General features: G+C 42.1%; 1 protein-coding gene across 2 annotated transcripts in view; it reads right to left on the bottom strand.

Annotated features, from left to right (window-relative positions):
- Positions 1-19822, bottom strand: part of DPYS (dihydropyrimidinase) — a 96508-nt gene extending 76686 nt beyond the window's left edge. Inside the window, exon 1 of one of the 2 annotated variants that reach the window (XM_069731761.1) lies at positions 4739-5043. In XM_069731761.1, coding sequence (XP_069587862.1) covers positions 4739-4996 — 258 coding nt within the window. In that variant the 5' untranslated portion in view covers positions 4997-5043. Of the gene's footprint in view, positions 1-4738; positions 5044-19411 lie in introns of those variants that run through there. The other variant, XM_069731762.1, reaches the window with a different exon arrangement.
- Between the last annotated feature and the right edge of the window lie 5187 nt (positions 19823-25009).

The following is a 25009-nucleotide window of genomic DNA, read 5'->3' on the forward strand; positions in this document are numbered from 1 at the left end:
TAGTCCTTCACATAGTATTGATAGCCACACTAATACTCCTTTACATAGTATGATGGCTTCATAAATAGTCCTTCATATAGTATGATGACCTCACAAATAGCCCTCCACATATAATAATGGCCCCACAAAGTACTGATTCATTAAAAAATGAAATACTTACCTCTCCCTGTTCCCCCATTGGTTGTGACAACAGAGATGATACAATTACATCATGTCGCTGAGACGTCACACGCACAGGGAGAATGATGGAAGAAGGAGCTCCAGCTGACCCTCCCTCCTCCATCATTGCTGTCAGCTGTATCTGCATCAAAGATGTGGATACTGTTGAAAGTCGATCGAGGGGCCTGGTTACTTACAGTATTGTAACCTTACTGGTGTCACCGCTGGTCACACACTGCCGCTATCGTCGAGCGCTGCGAGATCGGCAGTGTGTGCTGGTGTGACAGCCTGTGAAGCCCCATTCTCTGAAGGCTGGGAAGGGACCAATAACCATGCCCTTCCAAACCTGATTATATCGGCACTCAGCTGTCTGCTTTGCCTTGGCTGGTTATTAAAAATAGGTGGGAACCCATGCCATTTTTATTTATTTATTCCTGGAAAGCTTTCGGATATCTGCTAGCTATCTTATCTGCTAGCTATCTATCTATCTATCTATCTATCTATCTATCTATCTATCTATCTATCTAAGCCTTTTTTCCTTTTTTACAACTAGCTTTAAACACCATTCATTGCTGTACAGAAACATGGGTAAAAATGTAATAAAAAAAAGCAAAAATGTTGTAAAAATGTAACATGTGCACACAGTTGGGAGACTTACTGGAGTTCCCAGCTGCTTGAACACCTGGCAGCTGTGAACTCTGGTAACTTTTAAGTCTCCCGGCTGTGTGCATTTTCATCACATTTTTTACTGCATTTTTTACCTGCGTTTTTGTATAGCAGTGAATGTTGTTTAAAGCTAGTTGAAAGCAAAGGAAAAAAGGCTTAGCTAAAAAGATAGATGGAAGAATAGATAGACAGATAGATAGATACAATAGATAGATAGAAGATAGATAGATAGATAGATAGATAGATAGATAGATAGATAGATAGATAGATAAAAGGAATTAGATAGATAGATAGATAGATAGATAGATAGATAGATAGATAGATAGATAGATAGATAGATAGATAGATAGATACAGAGAGATGGAGATATCTGGCAGCTTTTTAGGAATAAATACATTTTTTTGTTTTTTAAATGGCGTGGGGTCACCCTATTTTTAATAGCCAGCAAAGAAAAAGTAGACAGCTGCGGGCTGATATTAGGCTAGGAAGGTCCATGGTTTTTGGCCCCTTCCCAGCCTAAATATACCAGCCTTCAGCCACCCTAGAAATGGCACATCATATTAGATGCACCAATTCTGGTGGCCTTTTTCAGCTCTTCCCAATTGCCCTGGTGCGGTGGCAAGTGGGGTTACTGTATTAGAAGTTGATATTAGCAGCTGGCGTTGGCACCTAGCCCTGGGGTTAGTAATGGAGAAGTGTCAAACACCACCATTACTAACCCTGTAAGTAAAATCAACACGCATGCACACACGCATGCACACACGCACACACACACACACACACACACACACACACACTTCTTTATTTAAAAAAAAGCCCCACTCTCTTTCACCAATCTATCTCCCCCCAAAATATCACACGTTGATCTGTTGTAGTCCAATGGATCCTTTATAATCTACATTGATGTCCCACTTTGAGCCCCATCCAAAATTCCACCATATGGAGCCTCCTTCCGAAAATGGGGCTTCATAGAGTGTCGCACCAGCACACACTGCCGGATCTTGCAGTGCTCTGCGATACTTGGCAGTGTCTGTGATCGCCGGTGACATCAGTAAGGTTATCGCCAGTTGCAGATGTTGTTTCCACGCTATTGCACAGAGCTCTGACAGTCAGTGCTGGTGTGACAGATTTTTGACGAAGCTTGTCGTGGGACATCGATGTGGATTACGGTGGATTTATTGCATTACGGCGGAATGGCGTGGGATTTTTTTGGGGGGAAATAAAGTGCTGAAAGAGTGCGTCTGTGTTTTAAAAAATAAAAATAAAGGCATTTTCTATGTGTGTCTGCTTTTTTGCTGTTTTTTACGTTAGTAATGGGGGTGTGAACTGACACCTTTCCATTACTAACCCCAGAACTTGATGGTAGCTGCGATTTTTTGACAAATCACAGCTGCCATCAATCCCAAATCTCTTTCTATCGAATGCTCCAGCAATAGTGCAATCGGGAACAGCTGAGACAGAATTTGTGATGTAACAGGTCTCGGGTGGCTGAGGGCTAGAAGTTTTAGGTTGGGAAGGGGCCATTAATCATGTATCTGACCAGCCTGATAATATCAGCTCACAGCTGTCTGCTTTGCCATAGCTGGTTATTAAAATTAGGGGGACTATTTATCTCTAAAAACGCCAGGGAAATACCATGATAGATGGCTTTCTTTTCTTCTTCTCTTTTTTTTATTTTGCCTTATTTACAAGTCATGATACAGGAAAGAATGTTTCCTAACATTTTTTTTCCTGTAAAACCCATTTTGTCTTTAGCTTTGAATGTTTTATTAGTCTGTACAAGTGGTGTAATATTCCATCAACATTGTTCCCAGCAGCGACCTAGGATTCATAGATGTGTCCAGGGGTCTTCCCGATTCTGTCCCCATTCCATTTCAGCCGTGTTTTCAACAATTTCAACTATTTTCCGGACCCCCAGACTTCTTGGTGATTGATAATGGTAAGAGGTGATAATGTGTGCAAAACTGTAAAGCGCTGCGGAATATGTTTGCGCTATATAAAAATAAAGATTATTATTTTTCTATTGACTTCCATTATACTCGTTACTTGGGTTGAGCACCCGAGCATTACGATTTGTTCGATTCAAGTAACGAGCATGCGAGCATTTTAATGGGCATCCGCCCATCACTAATCTTTCATAGTTGCAATTCTATTATTACTGCATGCAACAAATTAATTTTCCACTAGATGGCATAATTAGCTGTGCAGTATTTGAGCCATTGAATGTGGGAACTTTCTGTTACAGCGATATTTAGGATTAGTATTTGTTTCTTACTAGAAGTTATCTGCTACACCAAATGATTCACATATAACACTATTTTTAGGAAATCTCGTTTTTTTTTTAGGAAATCTCGTTTCTATTTGTACATTCTGCTTGTTTGTTCCATTTTCATATGCAAAATAGATCCACTGCATACCTGATGCAAGCTGAATGACAGGGGCACCATTGATAAGTATGGGGTACGACTGGGTTCCATTATGTGTCAGTGTTTAGAATTCAAGAAAAAGTGCATCTTGCAGGACTGACAAGTAATAGAACCCAAACAGAGCCCATAATAACCAATAGGGTCTCTCTGCTTCCCTTTGGATCAGTTATGCAATAGTTTTGCGCGTTTTTTTCCGGACATTTCCCAATGCATTTTAGGCTGTGTGCACACGTTGCAGATTTTTCACTTTTTTTCGTGTTTTTTTCGCGATAAAAACGCTATAAAACTGCACAAAAACAGCATACAATATGCATCCCATCATTTTGAATGAATTCTGCATGTTTTGTGCACAAATTGTGTTTTTTCCGTGAAAAAAACGCATCGCGGTAAAAAACACAGCATGTTCATTAATTTTGCGTTTTTTTTTTTTGCGGATTTCCCACTAAATGTCCAGAAAAAAACGCATCAAAAACACGGCAAAAACGCAGCAAAAACGCGTAAAAAAAACGCATTGCAGATTTCTTGCAGAAAATTTCAGGTTTTTCTCAGGAATTTTCTGCGAGAAATCCTGAACGTGTGCACATAGCCTTATAGTGGGAAATCCGGAAAAACCCCACAAAATTAATGAACATGCTGTGTTTTTTACCGCGATGTGTTTTTTTCGTGGAAAAAAAACCGCATCATGTGCACAAAACATGCAGAATTCATTCAAAATGATGGGATGCATATTGTATGCTTTTTTTTGCGTTTTTTATCGCGAAAAAACTGGAAAAAACGCGAAAAATCAGCAACGTGTGCACACAGCCTTAAATGTCTGATTTCATAATATAGAAACGTGCTACATATACAATGTATTAAGGCATGTCTTCACCTGAAAAAAAATAGCAAAAGATTTATTCTGGTTATTATTTACATTGTAACATATGATTTATTTTTAAACACAATATTGTGTAATAGTTATGTTATTAAAATATATCTATCTAAAATGTACTAATTACAGTGTATCTCGTTGGCATTTGCCATAGATATCTGAAAGATGTGGGTCCTGTCCTGAGACCTGCACCTATTCTGAGATCGGGGTCCCATCTTACGCTACTGGGAACACAGAGGTGGCCGTTCATGCTCCTCTGCCTCCATTCACTACAATAAGAGTTCCAATAATTGTTGACTAACTAATTCTCATTATTATTATTATTATTATTTATTGTTATAGCGCCATTTATTCCATGGCGCTTTACATGTGAGGAGGGGTATACATAAAAATAAGTACAATAATCTTAAACAATACAAGTCATAACTGGTACAGGAGGAGAGAGGACCCTGCCCGCGAAGGCTCACAATCTACAAGGGATGGGTGAGGATACAGTAGGTGAGGGTCATTATAGGCTCTAATTACAACCATATCTTAATTACCCAGTCCTCTACACTGTAAATACTATTAGAAGGAATGTATCGAAAAGAGAGAGAAGATTTTTCTGAGGTCTTACCCTGGTTCCTTGGTAGAAGTCATCAATAGACTGTGATCCCATGAATGGAAATTGGAAGTGTGTGTGTGGATCGATGCCTCCAGGAATTACCAGTTTCCCTGTGGCATCTATAATTTTTAAACCATCAGGTCTGGAAGGACGTAGATTTATTCCAATATCTTTTATCAGCCCATCTTCAATGTAGAGGTCCCCAAAAAAGGAGCAATCATCATTAACTATTTTGCCCCCTCTTAGTAAGATCCTATTAGGTGATGCCATTTTTTTCAATGATCAGCTGAGGCTCGTACAAACAGGCTTGTGAATTCACAGGTTACTGCAACTCCTGACTTTTATAAGGGGTGGACTGTGAAAGCTCAGGAGAGGCAGGGAGTGGCGATCATTTTTTGGCACTGCAATGGGCACCATAGCAGTACCAGAGGGAGGAATGTCACGAGGCCAATAAACACAACTTGATTGAGAACAGTAGACCCTTTTACTGTTACATAAGCTGCCTTTATATATTAGTAACAGATTTGGATGTTTTGAGGGCAGATTTTTAGATGCAAAATATTTGCTTCCACCAAAACATTAAAGCAAAACTCAAGACAGAAATGTAAATGTAAAGTTCACAGTGTATTAAAATGAGTCTATTTAATTATGGGCAAATAGATTACATTGTTTGTGAAGTTTTTTTTCCTGAAAATAAGATTATTTAAACTGGAGTTCCCCTTTATAATTCCAAGAGGACAGATTGTAGTACAAGTCACTATGCTGCTGGTTAGGTTAAAAGTTATCATGGTAATATTTTATCTTGCCCCAAACATAGGCTAAGTTCACATTTGCGTTCGGGGGCTTTGCGGAGGGCAGCGTGCATCCTCCGTTAAGCCTCCGTACCTATCTTTAACATTGGGTACACAGGACATGCGGATGTATGCGGATGTATGCGGATGCGTTGTTTTAACGTGCCCGCCGACCGCACGGGAAAGCAACAAGTTGCGTTTTGTGCGGACGGCGGGTGTGTCAAAGCGACGCATCTGCATACATCTGTATACATCTGCATGTCCTGCGTACCCAATGTTAAAGATAGGACACATGCAGAAGTATGCGGAAGTAGGTGGGGAAGTGCATTTGAACAGCAAGGTTGATTGCTGTTGAGGGGAACTAGAGAAAAAAAAATCTATAAATCTTCAGCAGAGTGAGTGTGAGCGAGCTGAGTGTGAGCTGAGCGTAAGTGTGGACAGCGGTAAGTGTGACTTGTGATTCAGTGACTTTGGAGTCAGGGAGTTTCCAAGGGAGGAATTACTGAATTGCTGTCTGATTTTTATTAATACTTTGTAATTATTTTTATTTTTTTTATTGAACTGTTCTGTCTAGTGCAATCCCCATTAGGAAATGTGCTCCACGATTGTTAATGCCATCCAGTGCACATCTTGCCACATGTATGCAGTCCTTGAGCAGCCGGTCGAGGGTGCATACTGCTGTGCGAGATGTGAGCACGTTGTGCATTTGGAAACCCAGATTCTGACTCTAAATGTGCAGCTGGCAACACTGAGATCCATAGACAATATGGAGAGGAGTCTTCTGCTCACGGAGCAGACGCTCAATGGGACAGATGAGGGGGGGGGGGATGGTAGGATTGAGCTGCAGGACAATGAAGTAGCAAGCTGGGTGACAGTTAGGAAGCGGGGTAGAGGGAAGAGTGCCAGGGAGGCTAGTGCTGATCTGGAACACCCCAATAAGTTTGCTAAGTTGGCAGATGAGGGGGGTGCCAGTACAGGGGTAGCACTGCTGCAGCCAGGCATGTCCTCTGAAAGCCGGAGGAGTGACTGCTCCAGTAAGGAGGGAAATAGGAGAGCAGGGCAGGCCAGACAGGTGCTGGTAGTGGGCGACTCAATTATTAGGGGAACAGATAGGGCAATCTGTCACAAAGACAGGGATCGTCGAACGGTGTGCAGCCTACCTGGCGCTCGAGTCCGACACATCGCTGATCGGGTGGACAGATTATTGGGAGGGGCTGGTGAGGACCCAGCGGTCATGGTGCACATTGGCACTAATGACAAAGTTAGAGGTAGGTGGAAGGTCCTTAAAGATGATTTCAGGGAATTAGGCTGCAAGCTGAAAGCAAGGACCTCCAACATGGTACTTTCCGAAATACTGCCTGTACCACGTGCCACGCCAGAGAGGCAACAGGAGATTAGGGAGGTTAATAAGTGGCTCAAGAATTGGTGTAGGAAGGAGGGGTTTGGGTTCCTGCAGAACTGGGCCGACTTCTCAGTTGGCTACAGGCTCTACGCTAGGGACGGGCTGCACCTCAATGGGGAGGGTGCAGCTGTGCTGGGGGAGAGAATGGCTAGAAGGTTGGAGGAGTGTTTAAACTAGGAATTGGGGGGAGGGTATTCATTTTATAGGAGGGGAAGATAGTGCAGACAGAGACCTGGGCACAAATAAGGAAGTTGGGGGTGGCGGTGGCATGGGGGGTGGGGTCAGAACAGTTAATAATTTAAGAAATAGAAGTACAGAGAGGAACATAAAGTGCATGTATACTAATGCCAGAAGCCTCGCCAACAAAATGGACGAATTAGAACTAATGTTGTTGGAGCATAATTATGACATGGTGGGGATATCTGAAACGTGGCTGGATGAGAGCCATGACTGGGCTGTTAACTTGCAGGGCTATAGCCTGTTCAGAAATGACCGTACAGATAAGCGAGGGGGAGGGGTGTGTCTATATGTAAAATCATCCTTAAAACCCATCCTGCGCGATAATATAGGTGAATTTAATGAAAATGTAGAATCCCTGTGGGTGGAGATAAGGGGAGGGGGAACAAATAATAAATTACTGATAGGGGTTTGTTATAAATCTCCAAAAATAATGGAAGCAATGGAGAATATGCTCGTAAAGCAAATAGATGAAGCTGCGACTCAAGGAGAAGTCATTATTATGGGGGACTTCAACTACCCTGAAATAGATTGGGGAACAGAAACCTGCAGTTCCAGCAAAGGTAATCGGTTTTTGACAATTATGAGAGACAATTACCTTTCACAACTGGTTCAGGACCCAACAAGAAGGGGGGCACTGCTAGACCTAATATTAACCAACAGGCCAGACCGCATATCAAATATAAGGGTTGGGGGTCACTTGGGAAATAGCGATCACAAAATAATACGTTTTCATGTATCCTTTAAAAAGATGTGTAGTAGAGGGGTTACAAGGACACTAAACTTCAGGAGGGCAAATTTCCAACGGATGAGAGAGGATCTTGGTGCAATTAACTGGGACGATATCCTGAGACACAAAAATACACAAAGAAAATGGGAGACGTTTATTAGCATCCTGGATAGGACCTGTGCACAGTATATACCGTATGGGAATAAACATACTAGAAATAGGAGGAAACCAATATGGCTAAATAGAGCTGTAAGGTGGCGCAATAAGTGACAAAAAGAAAGCATTTAGAGAATTAAAGGAAGTAGGTAGTGAGGAGGCATTAAATAAATACAGAAAATTAAATAAATTCTGTAAAAAGCAAATCAAGGCAGCAAAGATTGAGACAGAGAGACTCATTGCCAGAGAGAGTAAAAATAATCCTAAAATATTCTTTAACTACATAAATAGTAAGAAACTAAAAAATGATAGTGTTGGCCCCCTTAAAAATAGTCTGGGTGAGATGGTGGATGAGGATGAGGAAAAAGCCAATATGCTAAATGACTTTTTTTCATCAGTATTTACACAAGAAAATCCCATGGCAGACAAAATGTCTAGTGATAAAAATTCCCAATTAAATGTCACCTGCTTAACCCAGCAGGAAGTGCGGCGGCGTCTAAAAATCACTAAAATTGACAAATCTCCGGGCCCGGATGGGATACACCCTCGAGTACTGCAGGAATTAAGTACAGTCATTGATAGACCATTATTTTTAATCTTTAAAGACTCCATAATAACAGGGTCTGTGCCGCAGGACTGGCGTATAGCAAATGTGGTGCCAATATTCAAAAAGGGAACAAAAACTGAACTCGGAAATTATAGGCCAGTAAGCTTAACCTCTACTGTGGGTAAAATCCTGGAGGGCATTCTAAGGGACGCTATACTGGAGTATCTGAAGAGGAATAACCTCATGACCCAGTATTAGCACGGGTTTACTAGGGACCGTTCATGTCAGACTAATTTGATCAGTTTCTATGAAGAGGTAAGTTCCGGATTGGACCAAGGGAACCCAGTGGATGTAGTGTATATGGACTTTTCAAAAGCTTTTGATACGGTGCCACACAAAAGGTTGATACATAAAATGAGAATAATGGGGATAGGGGAAAATATGTGCAAGTGGGTTGAGAGCTGGCTCAGGGATAGGGAACAAAGGGTGGTTATTAATGGAGCACACTCGGACTGGGTAGCGGTTAGCAGTGGGGTACCACAGGGGTCAGTATTGGGCCCTCTACTTTTTAACATATTTATTAATGACCTTGTAGGGGGCATTCAGAGTAGAATTTCAATATTTGCAGATGACACTAAACTCTGCAGGGTAATCAATACAGAGGAGGACAATTTTATATTACAGGATGATTTATGTAAACTAGAAGCTTGGGCTGATAAATGGCAAATGAGCTTTAATGGGGATAAATGTAAGGTCATGCACTTGGGTAGAAGTAGTAAGATGTATAATTAGCCTGGGACAGCTCATAGAATCTCACGGCTTTCAGTATCATCTCTATGCTGACGACACACAGATCTACATCTCTGGACCAGATATCACCTCCCTACTAACCAGAATCCCTCAATGTCTGTCTGCTATTTCATCCTTCTTCTCCACTAGATTTCTAAAACTTAACATGGACAAAACAGAATTCATTATCTTTCCCCCATCTCACGCGATCTCCCCAACGAACCTATCCATTACAGTAAACGGCTGCCCACTCTCCCCAGTCCCACAAGCCCGCTGTCTTGGGGTAATCCTTGACACTGATCTCTCCTTTAAACCACATATCCAAACCCTTTCCACTTCCTGCCGCCTCCAACTCAAAAATATTTCACGGATCCGCACATTCCTAAACCAAGAATCTGCAAAAACCCTAGTCCATGCCCTCATCATCTCCCGCCTTGACTACTGTAACCTCCTGCTCTGTGGCCTCCCCTCTAACACTCTTGCACCCCTCCAATCTATTCTAAACTCTGCTGCCCGACTAATCCACCTGTCCCCCCGCTATTCCCCGGCCTCTCCCCTCTGTCAATCCCTGCACTGGCTCCCCATCACCCAGAGACTCCAGTACAAAAGCCTAACCATGACATATAAAGCCATCCACAACCTGTCTCCTCCATACATCTGTGACCTCGTCTCCCGGTACTTTCCTGCACGCAACCTCCGATCCTCACAAGATCTCCTTCTCTACTCCCCTATTATCCCCTCTTCCCACAATCGCATACAAGATTTCTCTCGTGCATCCCCCCTACTCTGGAATGCTCTACCACAACATATCAGACTCTCGCCTACCATTGAAACCTTCAAAAAGAACCTGAAGACCCACCTCTTCCGACAAGCCTACAACCTGCAGTAACCACCGATTGACCAAACCGCTGCACGGCCAGCTCTACCCTCACCTACTGTATCCTCACCCATCCCTTGTAGATTGTGAGCCCTCGCGGGCAGGGTCCTCTCTCCTCCTGTACCAGTTGTGACTTGTATTTTTCAAGATTATTGTACTTGTTTTATTATGTATACCCCTCCTCACATGTAAAGCGCCATGGAATAAATGGCGCTATAATAATAAATAATAATAATAATAATAATAATTATGTGCTTAATTCTAAAACTCTGGGCAAAACCGTCAATGAAAAAGACCTGGGTGTATGGGTGGATGACAAACTTAAATTCAGTGGCCGGTGTCAGGCAGCGGCTACAAAGGCAAATAAAATAATGGGATGCATTAAAAGAGGCATAGATGCTCATGAGGAGAATATAATTTTACCTCTATACAAGTCACTAGTTCGACCACACTTAGAATACTGTGCACAGTTCTGGTCTCCGGTGTTTAAGAAAGACATAGCTGAACTGGAGCGGGTGCAGAGAAGAGCGACCAAGGTTATTATAGGACTGGGGGGTCTGCAATACCAAGATAGGTTATTACACTTGGGGCTATTTAGTTTGGAAAAACGAAGACTAAGGGGTGATCTTATTTTAATGTATAAATATATGAGGGGACAGTACAAAGACCTTTCTGATGATCTTTTTAATCATAGACCTGAAACAGGGACAAGGGGGCATCCTCTGCGGTTGGAGGAAAAAAGGTTTAAGCATAATAACAGACGCGGATTCTTTACTGTAAGAGCAGTGAGACTATGGAACTCTCTGCCGTATGATGTTGTAATGAGTGATTCATTACTTAAATTTAAGAGGGGACTGGATACCTTTCTGGAAAAGTATAATGTTACAGGGTATATACACTAGATTCCTTGATAGGGCGTTGATTCAGGGAACTAGTCTGATTGCCGTATGTGGAGTCGGGAAGGAATTTTTTTCCCCAATGTGGAGCTTACTCTTTGCCACATGGGTTTTTTTTGCCTTCCTCTGGATCAACATGTTAGGGCATGTTAGGTTAGGCTGTGGGTTGAACTAGATGAACATATAGTCTTCCTTCAACCTTAATAACTATGTAACGGAGGATGCAAGCAGCCCTCCGCAAAGCTCCCAAACGCAAATGTGAACCCGGCCTTAGTAAGGACACTTTCACACTGCGTATTTTGCTATGTTTGGTGGTCCCATCGAGGCTTACGTCTGACCTCCCTCCGCAAAACAGGATATGGGCAATGAGGCGATTGACTATAATGGTGCTGACAAAGTCAACATGCGCTCTGTCGTGCATCATTTTCATATAATAATGGAGGTGGACACCCACACGTAGTATACTGTGTCTGAATGTCTGCTTCCAGTAGGTGTATACGCCCGAAAATGATGCACGACAAAGCACATGTTGACTAAGTCGTTAGCTTCATAGTCAATGGCCCCGTCGGCACATACGCACTAATCCCATTTTGTGGGGAGTTTGAACCTAAGCCCGGATGAGACCAACTAAAGTACGACAAAGCGCAGTGTAAAAGTACCCTCACTATGAACACAGTGGCGAACACAGAAAAAGGGGACCTCTTAGCAAAGATCAAACTGAACCCACCATTATAGTGCAGGGTTTATCCACCCAGGAGAAAAAGGTCTGGAGTGTGGTTTACCACACACATCCTTTTAGGTCAATTTCTGACCTAGTTGGCTGCAAACAATATAGTCCCTTCAGGTAAGGGATTCCAATACAGGCTCGCACACCCGATGGCAAAGAGAAGAGGACCAATCAAGACTTTTTCTTCCCCTCTCCAAATATCTTATTGTATGCTGTTGTCCCTGAGGGGGTTGTCGTCCACTTTTCCCATTGTACGTCTTGTCTAGTTTGCTCTGATATATCAGGAAGAAGAATATATAAGTACAATAACTAGGAAGATTTGCATCAGCCTGGGAAAACTGGGTGCCAAACCCTGGCTACATTACAGGATCGGTGATAATTGTATGATTGCTGTGGCTTTGACTACTGGGAACCTCATCAATCCTAAGAACCAGGGTCACAGAGTCTCTTGTTTAAATGGAGCAATAGTGCTCATGTGTCACCGCTGCATTAATCACTATCTACGGGTGCAGTGGTAACGCATGAGCAATATTGTCATGTCTCACGACTTGGGAATCATACAGTATTGTATTGTATATTTCTGTTATGTTGCTATGCAATAAGGTTTGCCCTTTAGAAGTTTGTCTCCACTGACTCCCCGTCTGGCCCCGTAGCTCTTATGTCAGTAACTCCTCCCTTCTTCTCCCTCCTCATTCTGAGTATGTCAGCCATGTTATGAAGCTCATGTCTTTGCATCTCTGGCTCAGAATAGTCTTTTTTTTACCTACAGTAATTGTGTATAACTACAAGAATTCAGCTTGAAAATAAAACCTCTTCTGCCTCTGTAGTCGAGTCAAGCTGTCTGATGAAAACTCTTCTTGTGAGTACTGGAACATAGAGACATCCATAGAAACGATGTCTCAAGCGCCCCAAACTCACAGCCTAGTTATGGAGTCAGAATAAATAGAGTTCCCATAAACCCACAGAAATTAATGGAGCGATGGTGATCATGCAGTACCGCTCCATTCACAAAAAGGACAGTCATAAAAACACTGCCCCATATTAATTTTTTGTCCAAATTTCTTTAAGGGTAAACAGTCCCAGACGGACATACTATTAGTGCAATCTGTGCAGCCGCAAAGGGGCCAAGAAGTAAAGCAGCCCACTACCACCTTCAAAGCAATGATGAGCTATCGGACTGCAAAGGACCCAAATATTGTTCTTGCACAGGGGTCCTCTCCTGACTGTGTCAGCCCACATTCAGGAATAGTCGTTATCGTCTTCTATAAAATAATTGTAATAATTAACCATGCATCTTATGACATCTATGTACTTTTTGCCCATGTAAACATTCGACTTGGCTTTTAATATAAGTGGAATATGGAGAAAATCGTACTCATGCCCCAGGACTGGTAAAATGATTTATGTCACGCCAAGGTCTGGAGATGATAGACCTGCACATTGCCATGGCTGTTATAATAAGTTCCATATTTGTCTTTTCAGATAAATATTTAAAAGGATCTGGCTGGAAAAATAGGTCAGAACATGTCTTCAAAATATGGAAACAGCATCAGTGTAACCTGTAGTAGAGGACACAGTTTACTGACAATGGATCCCATAGAGGTTCTTGGGTGGTTGTTAGATGGTGCATAGGAAGTTGGAAGGGTAAGTTGGGAGATGTGATCCTGTGTAGTGTTAGTGCTAAGCAGCGAACAGAACAGAAATGAGTCAGGTACAATATCCCCAAAGAAAAAAAGAGCAGCCACTGTGTGCCAAGACGAGTCACAGACAGAGTGGGGTCAGTGGAAGGGCAGAACTGGCCACCCTGCCCACCAACTGTACAGCCCAGTGCGGTGAGATGGTCATATTACATCCAGATCTGTGGATTTCTTGTTGCGGGTCTTTCAGCAAGCAGTAACAAAGGCCTTACATCCTTTTGATTATATATGACAAATGTTTAGTCACTAATGAGTGTAAAAAATTAGACTGCCTACAGTCACCACTAGTGGGAGCTCAGGGCATTTGGATGCATACATTTTTTCAGGAATGCCATACTTGATGTATTCAATGAAGCTTATTAGTGGTGGCTAGGCATCCTAGTAGAGAAGCAGAGCTTTTTTTTGGCCATGAAACAAAAGGAAAAAAGGTTATCATAGGACAAAAACATTATTTTCTACATCTTTCTTGACTTGAGAATCAATGAACTGTGGTGCAAATTAAAAGAGATTGCTGTAAGTTTCTGAATCTAAGCAGAATATTTGTAAATCAAACCACAGGAAACAGAATCCTATGGATAATTGATTAACTATCTCTGTAGTCACCCCCAAATTAGGTTGCCTTCTGCTGGGCCTTCAGGGCATTATTTCTCACACTGACCCTGGACCCACTGAAGCCGTATTACTGAAGAGAAAGGATTTCTTATGACCGAGCTGCAGTCTGAGTATATTCTGCCAAGAAGTGTCATGGGTACAGTTTCAGATAAAAAAAAAAGCTTTTATTGCTCATTCGTTCTGCATAGGAGCCACATCTAAGGGCCATTAATATTGGAATAACTTAGCAACTAGGGAGATGAAATAATGAAAAAGTTTTTTTTTCTGTATATAAAAAAGTTATATCATTTTGCTGTTACGTTTTTACAGACGATGTGCGTACTCTAAGGTTTAAAGTCTAAGCCATAATCGGTTTCATGCTGACCTACTGGGGAGCAGAATGTAAGGAATCTCCCTGCTTTTGAACTATACAAAAAGTTATGGATTCAGGGGTAGGGGTAACCCGCTCATAGAATATAATGCAGCCCCATCATAGAATATAATGTAGCCTCCCCCATGGAATATAATGCAGCCCCCCTCATGAAATATCATGCAGCCCCCCTCATGGAGTATAATGCAGCCCCCTCATGGAATATAATGCAGCCCCTCATAGAAATATAGTGCAGCCCCCCTCATACAGTATAATGCAGCCCCTCCACACAGAATATAATGTAGCCCCATCAGAGTATAATGCAGCCATAGAATATACTGCTGCCCCCTCTTAGGGCATAATGCAGCCCCCTCATATAGTATTATGTAGCCCCCCAGAATATAATGTAGCCCCCTGAGAGAATAATGCAACTCCCACACAGAATATGTTGCAGCCCCCCAGAATATAATGTAGCCCCCTCAAAGTATAACGCAGCTCCCCTCATAGGGTACAATGCAGCCCCCTCCACCTCCATCATTGTCCTCATCACCACCTCCATCATTGCCTTCTCACCCACAACACCTATCAATGCCCATTTCACCACCTCCATCATTGCTTTCTTCCCCACCACTCCCATCATTGCCCATTCCACCACCTCCATCATTGCCTTCTCCCCCACAGCCACCATTGTCATTTCCACCACTACCATCACTGTCCTTCCCACCACCCCATCATTGCTTTCTCCCCCACCACCCCAAGCATTGCTCATTCCAACACCTCCATCATTGCCTCCCCCCACCACCACCATCATTATCCTTTCCACCACACCCATCATTGCCTTCTCCCCCACCACCCCATCATTACAAATTCCACCACCTCCATCATTGCCTCCTCCCCCACCACTCCATCATCCTATCCACCACCAACATTGCCTTCTTCCCCACCATTCCCATCACTGCTCTTTCCATCACCCACATCATTGCCAATCTCCAATACACACACAGCACCAGACACACACAGCACCACACAGAGCACCACACACACATCACCACACACACAACACACACATCACCACACACACAGCACCACATATGAACACACACAGCACCACACACACAACACACACAGCATCACATATGCACACACACAGCACCGCACCACATACACTCACGAATTCAGACAGAGACACAGCAACACTCCTATCCGCACGTTCCTCGCAGCTGCAGCATATCCAGGAAGCAGCATCTTCAGCTCCGGCAGCTTTCTCTCTGAACCAGCCGCGTTGAATGATGACGTCATCCAGCCGCGCTGTGTCAGACAGGAAACGCCGGGTAGTGGACAGAAAGCAGAATGGCATCGGATCCTTGCAGCTCCACTTCGCTGCCAAGCTGCAGGGATTAGCCTCCTTGCAGGGGCCCACCTCCAGGGCCCCAATGCAGCCGCACCATATTTACATGTGAAATGAATACTCACTCCTCTACACACCCGTGTGGGCTTGGGGAAGCATGAACATTCATTTCTCTTTAGCAGCGGGACAGGATCCTGTCTCCAGCTCCTGCTCAGCTGACACCGGGCGGGCCCCCCTGACTCAGGGGCCCCGTAGCTGCTGGGAGTGCCGCTATTAGCGACAAACCACTAGCTTGGGGCCCCTGGAGCAGTGGGGGCTCTAGGCAGCTGCTGGCCAGTATGCCAGCATGTGTCAGTGCCTGGGCCCAACGGAGAATCCTCCAATTCTCCGGTAGGCCAGTCCGACCCTGAAAACGTTTATGTGCTTTCTGTACCATTTTCTTGCAGTTTTCAAAAATCTTCATATTTTGCCCATCACTAGGTACACTCATTGCTTATTTATTACTTAAAAAGGATACAAAATCTGCGCTGTTCATGTAAGATGGTCACACAGGTGCTAAACTCATTACAGCATCAGTGCTCTGAGTTCTAATGAGTTCCTGTGTGTTCACCACATGGCCAGAGCAGATGGTTGGGAGATATGGATTACATGCTATAAGCATGGAGTTGTTCCATAAGCATCATTACGTTTGCTCCTGTTATATTTTATTACTTTACTTCTGTAGACTGACAAGAGAATCTTGTTTAAAGAAACAGCTTCATAGAGAAGATCGAACTGCAGAAACACATTAAGTGTCAATCACCATATAACGTACATCCCCTCTGCTGTCAGAGGCCGGTGGCCTTATATTATCTTGGTGGAATTATGTTTTCTTTCTTTTTGCGTTCCCTAATTTAACTCCTCACTCCCATGGTAATTGCGTCATATGTCATTTTAGAGCAATGATTAAATTATGCCAAGATGTTGCACACAAGGTGCTTGTCTAGTGTAGAAAACTAATTTTCTTTAATAAGGAATTCTGATTAATAGAACCAGGAAAAAGTCCTCTGTTCGGGATATTCCTCTTTTGAACAGAGTGAAGAGCAACTGTAAAGAGTGTCTCTCAGCCTGGAGGACCTCTACTGTCCTGCTTTACACAGACATCCTAATAATTTAATTGGCCACCGTGTAATACTTAATTTACCCTCTGGGGGAGCTGCAAGAAAATGGAACACTTGAACAAACTGCAAGAACCACCCCTACATTACAGCTGATGACTGGGCGTTCCAGCAGAGGGACACTTTGTAATCCGCGTATTGTAAAAGGTCCATTGTAACAAGTAGGGCTTATCAAAAAACGAGAACATCTTTGAAGTAAAATTCTGCTTGAAAAAAAGTTTTACATTTTAAGTCATTTTAATACCGACAAATAGTGAGCGTATGTGACAAAACATAGAAACATCATAATTAAAATCAATGCCAACTAAATAAATCGTGCTAAGTAGTCTCATAAAACATCCATTTTATTAAAGATTGTTTTTAAAAACAATGATAACGATCACTCATACGTACAGAGTATCTACAAAGTTGGACTACGACTACACTAAAGGCCCCTTCACATTAAGCGACGCTGCAGCGATACCGACAACGATCCGGATCGCTGCAGCGTCGCTGTTTGGTCGCTGGAGAGCTGTCACACAAGTAACACACAAGTCACACAAGTATACAAGTAACACAAAAGGTGCACAAGAGCAAACAGATCAAAATGCATCTGTAAATATAACTAGACAGATGGTGTACAGATAGAAATGGAAAGTGTGATGCCCCTGACGAAGCTTGGGTGAAACGCGCGTAGGGGCCTGGTAACCACGCTATACATTTTCCCATCTGGGGACATCACTTGATGTAAGTATGTGGCTTTCTATTACCTATCTTTGCACCATTTATTTAGTTGGTATTGATTTTAATTAATTTGCATTCTTTTTTCTACTATTAACTAAGATCATGGCAATCTGGGAGCTGTGATTATTTACAAAGCTATGGCTCAGTTACATAGAAGAGCAGTGTGCAGGGAGCCTGTACAGGATTCTGTGTGCAGCCATGCAGTGCCTCAGTGTGGCATCATATCACAGAGATGTTCTTTTCTAAAAGCAATGCTCCTATTTAGCTACTGATGCAGCAGTCCTAAAAAAACAATCAAATGTTTGTTTGGTATGGCCGTCATTTGCATGCAATCTCTCTAATGTTGCATCTCCGACGCAAAGTCAGTAAGAACACGTGCCATGCAAATTGCAAAAGAGGCAGAACATAAACGGGAGGGTCTAAGTAGGAATGTAGTAGAAGGCAGGAGGAGAATGGATGAGACTTCAGAAGAAAGGGGGAGTGGTTGTTGGGAGGTGTCGAAACCACCACCAATCTACCCTGGGCTTGGCTACTTTGGGGGAACACTGGAGTTGGGTGAGTTTGAAAGGAGGCTGAGGTTTGGAATTTGAGATGCTCAACAGTTGGATATAGAATTTTTTTTCATACCAGCTAAAAGGTTATGGCAATTGAGGGCGCTTCTCGAAGTTGGATATTGATTTTTATTATGTATGGTTGGGGAGAGCCAACAAAGTTCTGGACCCACTAAGTGGCTTCAGGTTTGTTTTGATGGGTATGGGTCTCCCACACATAAGGCCAAGGTAATCTTAGGGGTTCGTTAATGGTAAAACTGCTAGGTAGGAAAACAGGTGCCTCTGATCGTTTGGCGAAATGGCTAGCGGTAATATCACCTGTGCTGGAGTAGATTGCCGGTAAGAAACACAAACTGAAAAGACTGCCCCTTCTCTTTAACGGTTTCATAGTGCAAGTTGCGATTAGTTTTGGGGTGGATGACTTAAGCAGGGAGAGAACTCATGTTCTGGGGTGGATTACTTCATTGGGGTGGGAGTGGGAGAGTCAGGGCTTTGTACGTTTTAATACCTTAATAGAAATGTTCAAGACGTGCAGAATTGAGAGCAGCTACAAAAAAGACTTATGTTTCCTTTGAAACCTTGAGCATTGATTGATCATGTGGAGAGGTCACTGATATTTAATGAACACTTTGTAGTGCTTCATTTGTAGTGGCGCTCTAGAAGAACTGAATGTTTATTGACAGTTTCCTTGGAGATTATATTTGCCGTTCCTATATGTGATGGGGCAATCTTTTGACAAAAGGAAATCATCCAAAGTCAACAAGTCATTTACACATGACGAAAGCTCTTTCATATCTTCTGGATTTGAAAAAAAAAAAGTGATTGATGAACCGACGATGCCCTAGTGATGAATCTGTTGTAGGCTAAGGACAACGCCAGGTCGGACTTGGTATTGTTTTCTGACCATAAGTCTAAAAGTATAGAAAATTATGCTAAATGAAAATATGAAGTCCTGTCCAACAAGGCACAGGTGATAATTATGGAGTTCAGCCCAAATTTTAAGAAATTGTTAAATCTGCTAGAAGGTTTATTAGAAATCTGCAGAATGTTTAATTCTAAAATTATTATTTAAGTCAATTACAAACCAAGTCATTACCTTTGTTCCAATATAGAAATCATCCACAGAAGATGTATTCATGAATGTGAACTCCAAGTGTGTGTGGCTATCGATGCCCCCTGGTATCACCAGCTTACCGCTGGCATCTATGATCTTCACATCAGCAATGTTATCAGGTTGCAGGTTCTCGCCAATGTCTTGGATTATTCCATTGTTTATGTAAACATCAGATATCTGGGAAAAGTCGCTATTCACTATTTTCCCACCTTTGATCAAAATCCTCTTTGACGCCATGGACCTGGTTGACTTGACCTGAAATATTGCAGAAGAAACCAGAAAGTTCCCACTTGTACAATCCTATAGGAGATGTGCCCGGGATCTTTGCTGCTCCTCGCAGCTCAGGTTTTTAGCTGGACTCTGTCCCTGCTCTGGTCTAGTATGTTATGTGATATAGCACATACCAGAGCCAGCTTTAAATATTACGGCCAGGTTTCACAAACCACTCCTCCGCCTTTTACGGGACACTCATTCAGCACAACTATGTATGATTAACCATTCCTCCATTTGTATACCAAAGTTTATGATTTACAGCAGAATTCGTAACATTAACCTTTATACAGTGGAGTACGAAAAATAGTGTTTTTGCGCCGATAATATACTGTATTACAAAAATTTGGGTTTTCATTTTTTGTAGCCCTTCTAGTCTTATTTATTAAATAAAAATGGATCTTTTGAATAAATACATCAGCAGTAGTGATGAGCGAGTGTACTCGTTGCTCGGGTTTTCCAGAGCACGCTCGGGTGGTCTGCGGGTATTTGTGACTGCTCGGAGATTTACTTTTCCTTGCTGCAGCTGAATGATTTACAGCTACTAGCCAGCTTGATTATATGTGGGGATTCCCTAGCAACCAGGCAACCCCCACATGTACTCAGCCTGGCTAGAAGCTGTAAATCATTCAGCTGCTGCGATGAAAACTAAGTCTCCGAATACTAACAAATACTCGGAGGTCACCCGAGCAACGAGTATACTCGCTCATCATAATTAGCAGTAGCTGTGGCACAGCAATAGGAAGTTGTAACTTCAAAACCAGAGAAAGGCGGACTAGCACAACTAGCAGACTTGACCGGGACTGATTGGCTGGGCTTGCTCGTAGTCTGTAAAGAGAAAAAAGTTACATGTAAATGTTTGTTAAAAATTATTCATGATGGTGTTCACCTGAGCAAGTTATCAGTCATGGTTTCATTTTTCTGTCCATACATTATGTGCAATAATACATTAATGTGAAAATATTTTAGGCAAGTGCGGAAAGAATGCTGCCAAGTAAATGCTTTCCCAAAAAGAAGTGTTAATAGTTTATTTTAATCAACAAAGAAAATGCAAAGTGAATGAACAAAAAAAAAAATCTATATCAAATCAATATTTGGAGTGACCACCCTTTGCACCTTTTGCATTCAAAACAGCATCAATTCTTCTAGCACACTGTTTTTAAGGAACTTGGCTGGGAGATTGTTCCAAACATCATGGAGAACTGACCACAGATCTTCTGTGGATATACCTTGTGCAAATCCTTCTGTCTCTTCATGTAATACAACAGACTGGATGATGCTGAGATCAGGGCTCTGTTGGGGTCAGATCATCACTTCCAGGACTCGTTCTTCTTCGTTATCTTTACCAGTTCACGACTAGACCATTTTCCCCCATTCATGACCAGACATATTTTCAGTTTATTTCCTGCATGCGTTTTAAAGAGCTGTAAAAAAAAAAAAAAATTCTCGTTTGGGTTAGGGTTGTGATTAGGGTTATGGCTATAGTTGGGATAAGGGTTAGGTGTGTGTTGGGGTTAGTGTTGAAGTTAGAATTGAGGGGTTTCCTCTGTTTAGGCACATCAGGGGTCTCCAAACGCAACATGGCGCCACCATTGATTCCAGCCAATCTTGCGTTCAAAAAGTCAAATGGTGCTCCCTCCCTTCCGAGCCCCGACGTGCACCCAAACAGTGGTTTACCCCCACATATGGGGTACCAGCGTACTCAGGACAAACTGGGCAACAACTATTGGGGTCCAATTTCTCCCGTTACCCTTGTGAAAATAAAAAATCGCTTGCTAAAACATAATTTTTGAGGAAAGAAAAATGATTTTTTATTTTCACGGCTCTGCGTTATAAACTTCTATGAAGCACTTGGGGGTTGAAAGTGCTCACCACACATATAGATAAGTTCCTTGGGGGGTCTAGTTTCCAAAATGGGGTCACTTGTGGGGGGTTTCTACTGTTTAGGTGCATCAGGGGCTCTGCAAATGCAATATGACGCCCGCAGACCATTCCATCAAAGTCTGCATTTCAAAACGTCACTACTTCCCTTCCGAGCCCCGACATGTGTCCAAACAGTGGTTTACCCCCACATATGGGGTACCAGCATACTCAGGACAAACTCGGCAACAAATATTGGGGTCCAATTTCTCCTGTTACCCTTGTGAAAATAAAAAATTGCTTGCTAAAACATCATTTTTGAGGAAAAAAAATGATTTTTTATTTTCACGGCTCTGCGTTGTAAACTTCTGTGAAGCACTTGGGGGTTTAAAGTGCTCACCACATATCTAGATAAGTTCCTTGGGGGGTCTAGTTTCCAAAATGGGGTCACTTGTGGGGGTTTCTACTGTTTAGGCACATCAGGGGCTCTGCAAACACAACGTGACGCCCGCAGAGCATTCCATCAAAGTCTGCATTTCAAAAGTCACTACTTCCCTTCTGAGCCCCGACGTGTGCCCAAACAGTGGTTCCCCCCCACATATGGGGCATCAGCATACTCAGGACAAACTGGACAACAACTTTTGGGGTCCAATTTCTCCTGTTAATCTTGTGAAAACAAAAAAATTCAGGCTAAAAAATAATTTTTGAGGAAAGAAAAATGATTTTTTATTTTCCCGCCTCTGCGTTATAAACTTCTGTGAAGCACTTGGGGGTTTAAAGTGGTCACCGCACATCTAGGTTAGTTCCATGGGAGGTCTAGTTTCCAAAATAGGGTCACATGTGGGGAAGCTCCAATGTTTAGGCACACAGGGGCTCTCCAAACGAGACATGGTGTCCGCTAACGATTGGAGCTAATTTTTCATTCAAAAAGTCAAATGGCGCTCCTTCCCTTCTGAGCCCTGCCGCGTGCCCAAACAGTGGTTTACCCCCACATGTGAGGTATCAGTGTACTCAGTAGACATTGCACAATAAATTTTAGGATCCATTTTATCCTGTTGCCCATGTGGAAATGAACAAATTGAGGCTAAATAAAAAATTTAGTGGAAAAAAAAGTACTTTTTCATTTTTTCGGATCAATTTGTGAAGCACCTGGGGGTTCAAAGTGCTCACTACGCATCTAGATAAGTTCCTTGGGGGGTGTAGTTTCGAAAATGGGGTCACATGTGGGGGAGCTCCAATGTTTAGGCACACAGGGGCTCTCCAAATGCGACATGGTGTCCGCTAACGATTGGAGCTAATTTTTCATTCAAAAGTCAAATGGCGCTCCTTCCCTTCCGAGCCCTGTCGTGCGCCCAGACAGTGGTTCCCCCCACATATGAGGTATCGGTGTACTCAGGACAAATTGTACAATAACACTTGGTGTCCATTTTCTCTTTTTACTCTTGGGAAAATAAAAAAATTGTTGCTAAAACATCATTTTTGTGACTAAAAAGTTAAATGTTCTATTTTTCCTTCCATGTTGCTTCTGCTGCTGTGAAGCACCTGAAGGGTAAATAAACTTCTTGAATGTGGTTTTGAGCACCTTGAGGGGTGCAGTTTTTAGAATGGTGTCACTTTTGGGTATTTTCAGGCATACAGACCCCTCAAACTGACTTCAAATGTAAGGTGATCCCTAAAAAAAAATGGTTTTGTAAATTTCGTTGTAAAAATGAGAAATCGCTGGTCGAATTTTAACCCTTATAACTTCCTAGCAAAAAAAATTTTTGTTTCCAAAATTGTGCTGATGTAAAGTAGACATGTGGGAAATGTTATTTATTAACTGTTTTGTGTCACATAACTCTCTGCTTTAACAGAATAAAAATTCAAATTTGAAAACTGTGAAATTTTCAACATTTTAGCCAAATTTCCATTTTTTTTCACAAATAAACGCAAAAATTATTGACCTAAATTTACCACTAACATGAAGCCCAATATGTCACGAAAAAACAATCTCAGAACCGTTTGGATCCGTTGAAGCGTTCCCGAGTTATTACCTCATAAAGGGACACTGGTCAGAATTGCAAAAAACGGCCAGGTCATTAAGGTTAAAATAGGCTGGGTCATGAAGGGGTTAAATTTGTTGACATATGGAAAGGTTCATGGTTATATTTGATGATAAGGAAAAACTTCACTAATTGAAGACTTTTTTCAATATATATCAAGAATGGCCCACAACTTTGTCCTGTTTTTTGTTTTGGCCCTCTGTGTATTTGAGTTTGACATCCCTGCTCTATCCGTATTCAGGACAACATGCATCACCTCCTAAACTGTTGCAGCATTATCATGATTCACATTCACACAGCACACACAAAATACACTGCTGGGAACTGAACAATGAAAACACAAACAAGTGTACTGAACATAAGTCCATGTGAGAAATTGAAAAATATACATCTCAGAAGTCATCTTTTTCCTCTGACAATTCTGTGGCCTGGTCATAAATTACAATGGCATATAGAAACATAAAGGGCAAAAGAACAATGCAAAATTATAAAGGCAACATTCCACCATAATAATAACAGACCCAAGAGACAAGAGAGTGGTTAGAGTCCACTTTCACCCCCTTACAGGCCACGTTAACACATTCAGTATTTGGTCACAATTTTTCATCACTATTTGTAAACCAAAACCAGGAGTGGGTAAAATATACATAAATGGTGACCTGTTTCTATTATACTTTTCCTCTGATTGTTCCACTCCTGGTTTTGGCTTACAAATACTGATGTAAAATACTGACCAAATACTGAACGTGCGAATATGGCCTTACACTTACTGGTCAAAACAAGTGGTGACATGAACCAGAGTTGCTTGGGGCTCATTGTAAGTATCTGTCATTTATGCAGCCGTTTGTGGAAACCACTCATGTCTGAAAAAAACTATTAGCACTTAAAGATAGGTTTTGCAAATGTTTTTGTAAGTCTCATAGCAAACAACAACATAATCATACAGTAAGTAACGTTTATACAAACTAAGAGGTGTAAGCTTGTGGAATAATAACATGACAAGGCTAATGGCATTTAGGGAACCTGATACAGGAAACTGTGCCAGTGACTGTCGGGTTGTGATGCTATTCCTGTAACAACAGAAATCTGCAGTAATCAAAAGGTTAAATAACTGGAAAGATTGGTCCTTACAAGCAATTAGAGGAACAGTGGCCTCCAACCTTGAAGTTCAAAGTTGTATTTTATTATGTATTGGTGGCAAGCTGAGACCCTAGCCATGTCTGAGTATATAAAGGAGTATCTGGCTAGGGGATTCATCAAGAAGGCCTCCTCACTGGCTGGAGTTCGCATTTTTTTGTTAAAAATAAGGATGGTACTCTACGACCATGTATCGACTATAGAGGTCTCAACTAGATGATGATCAAAAACAAATATCCACTGCATCTAATCCAAGAACGGTTTTCTTGCT

The sequence above is a fragment of the Ranitomeya imitator genome, chromosome 6, assembly GCF_032444005.1.
Source record: "Ranitomeya imitator isolate aRanImi1 chromosome 6, aRanImi1.pri, whole genome shotgun sequence".
Classification (NCBI taxonomy): Eukaryota; Metazoa; Chordata; class Amphibia; order Anura; family Dendrobatidae; genus Ranitomeya; species Ranitomeya imitator.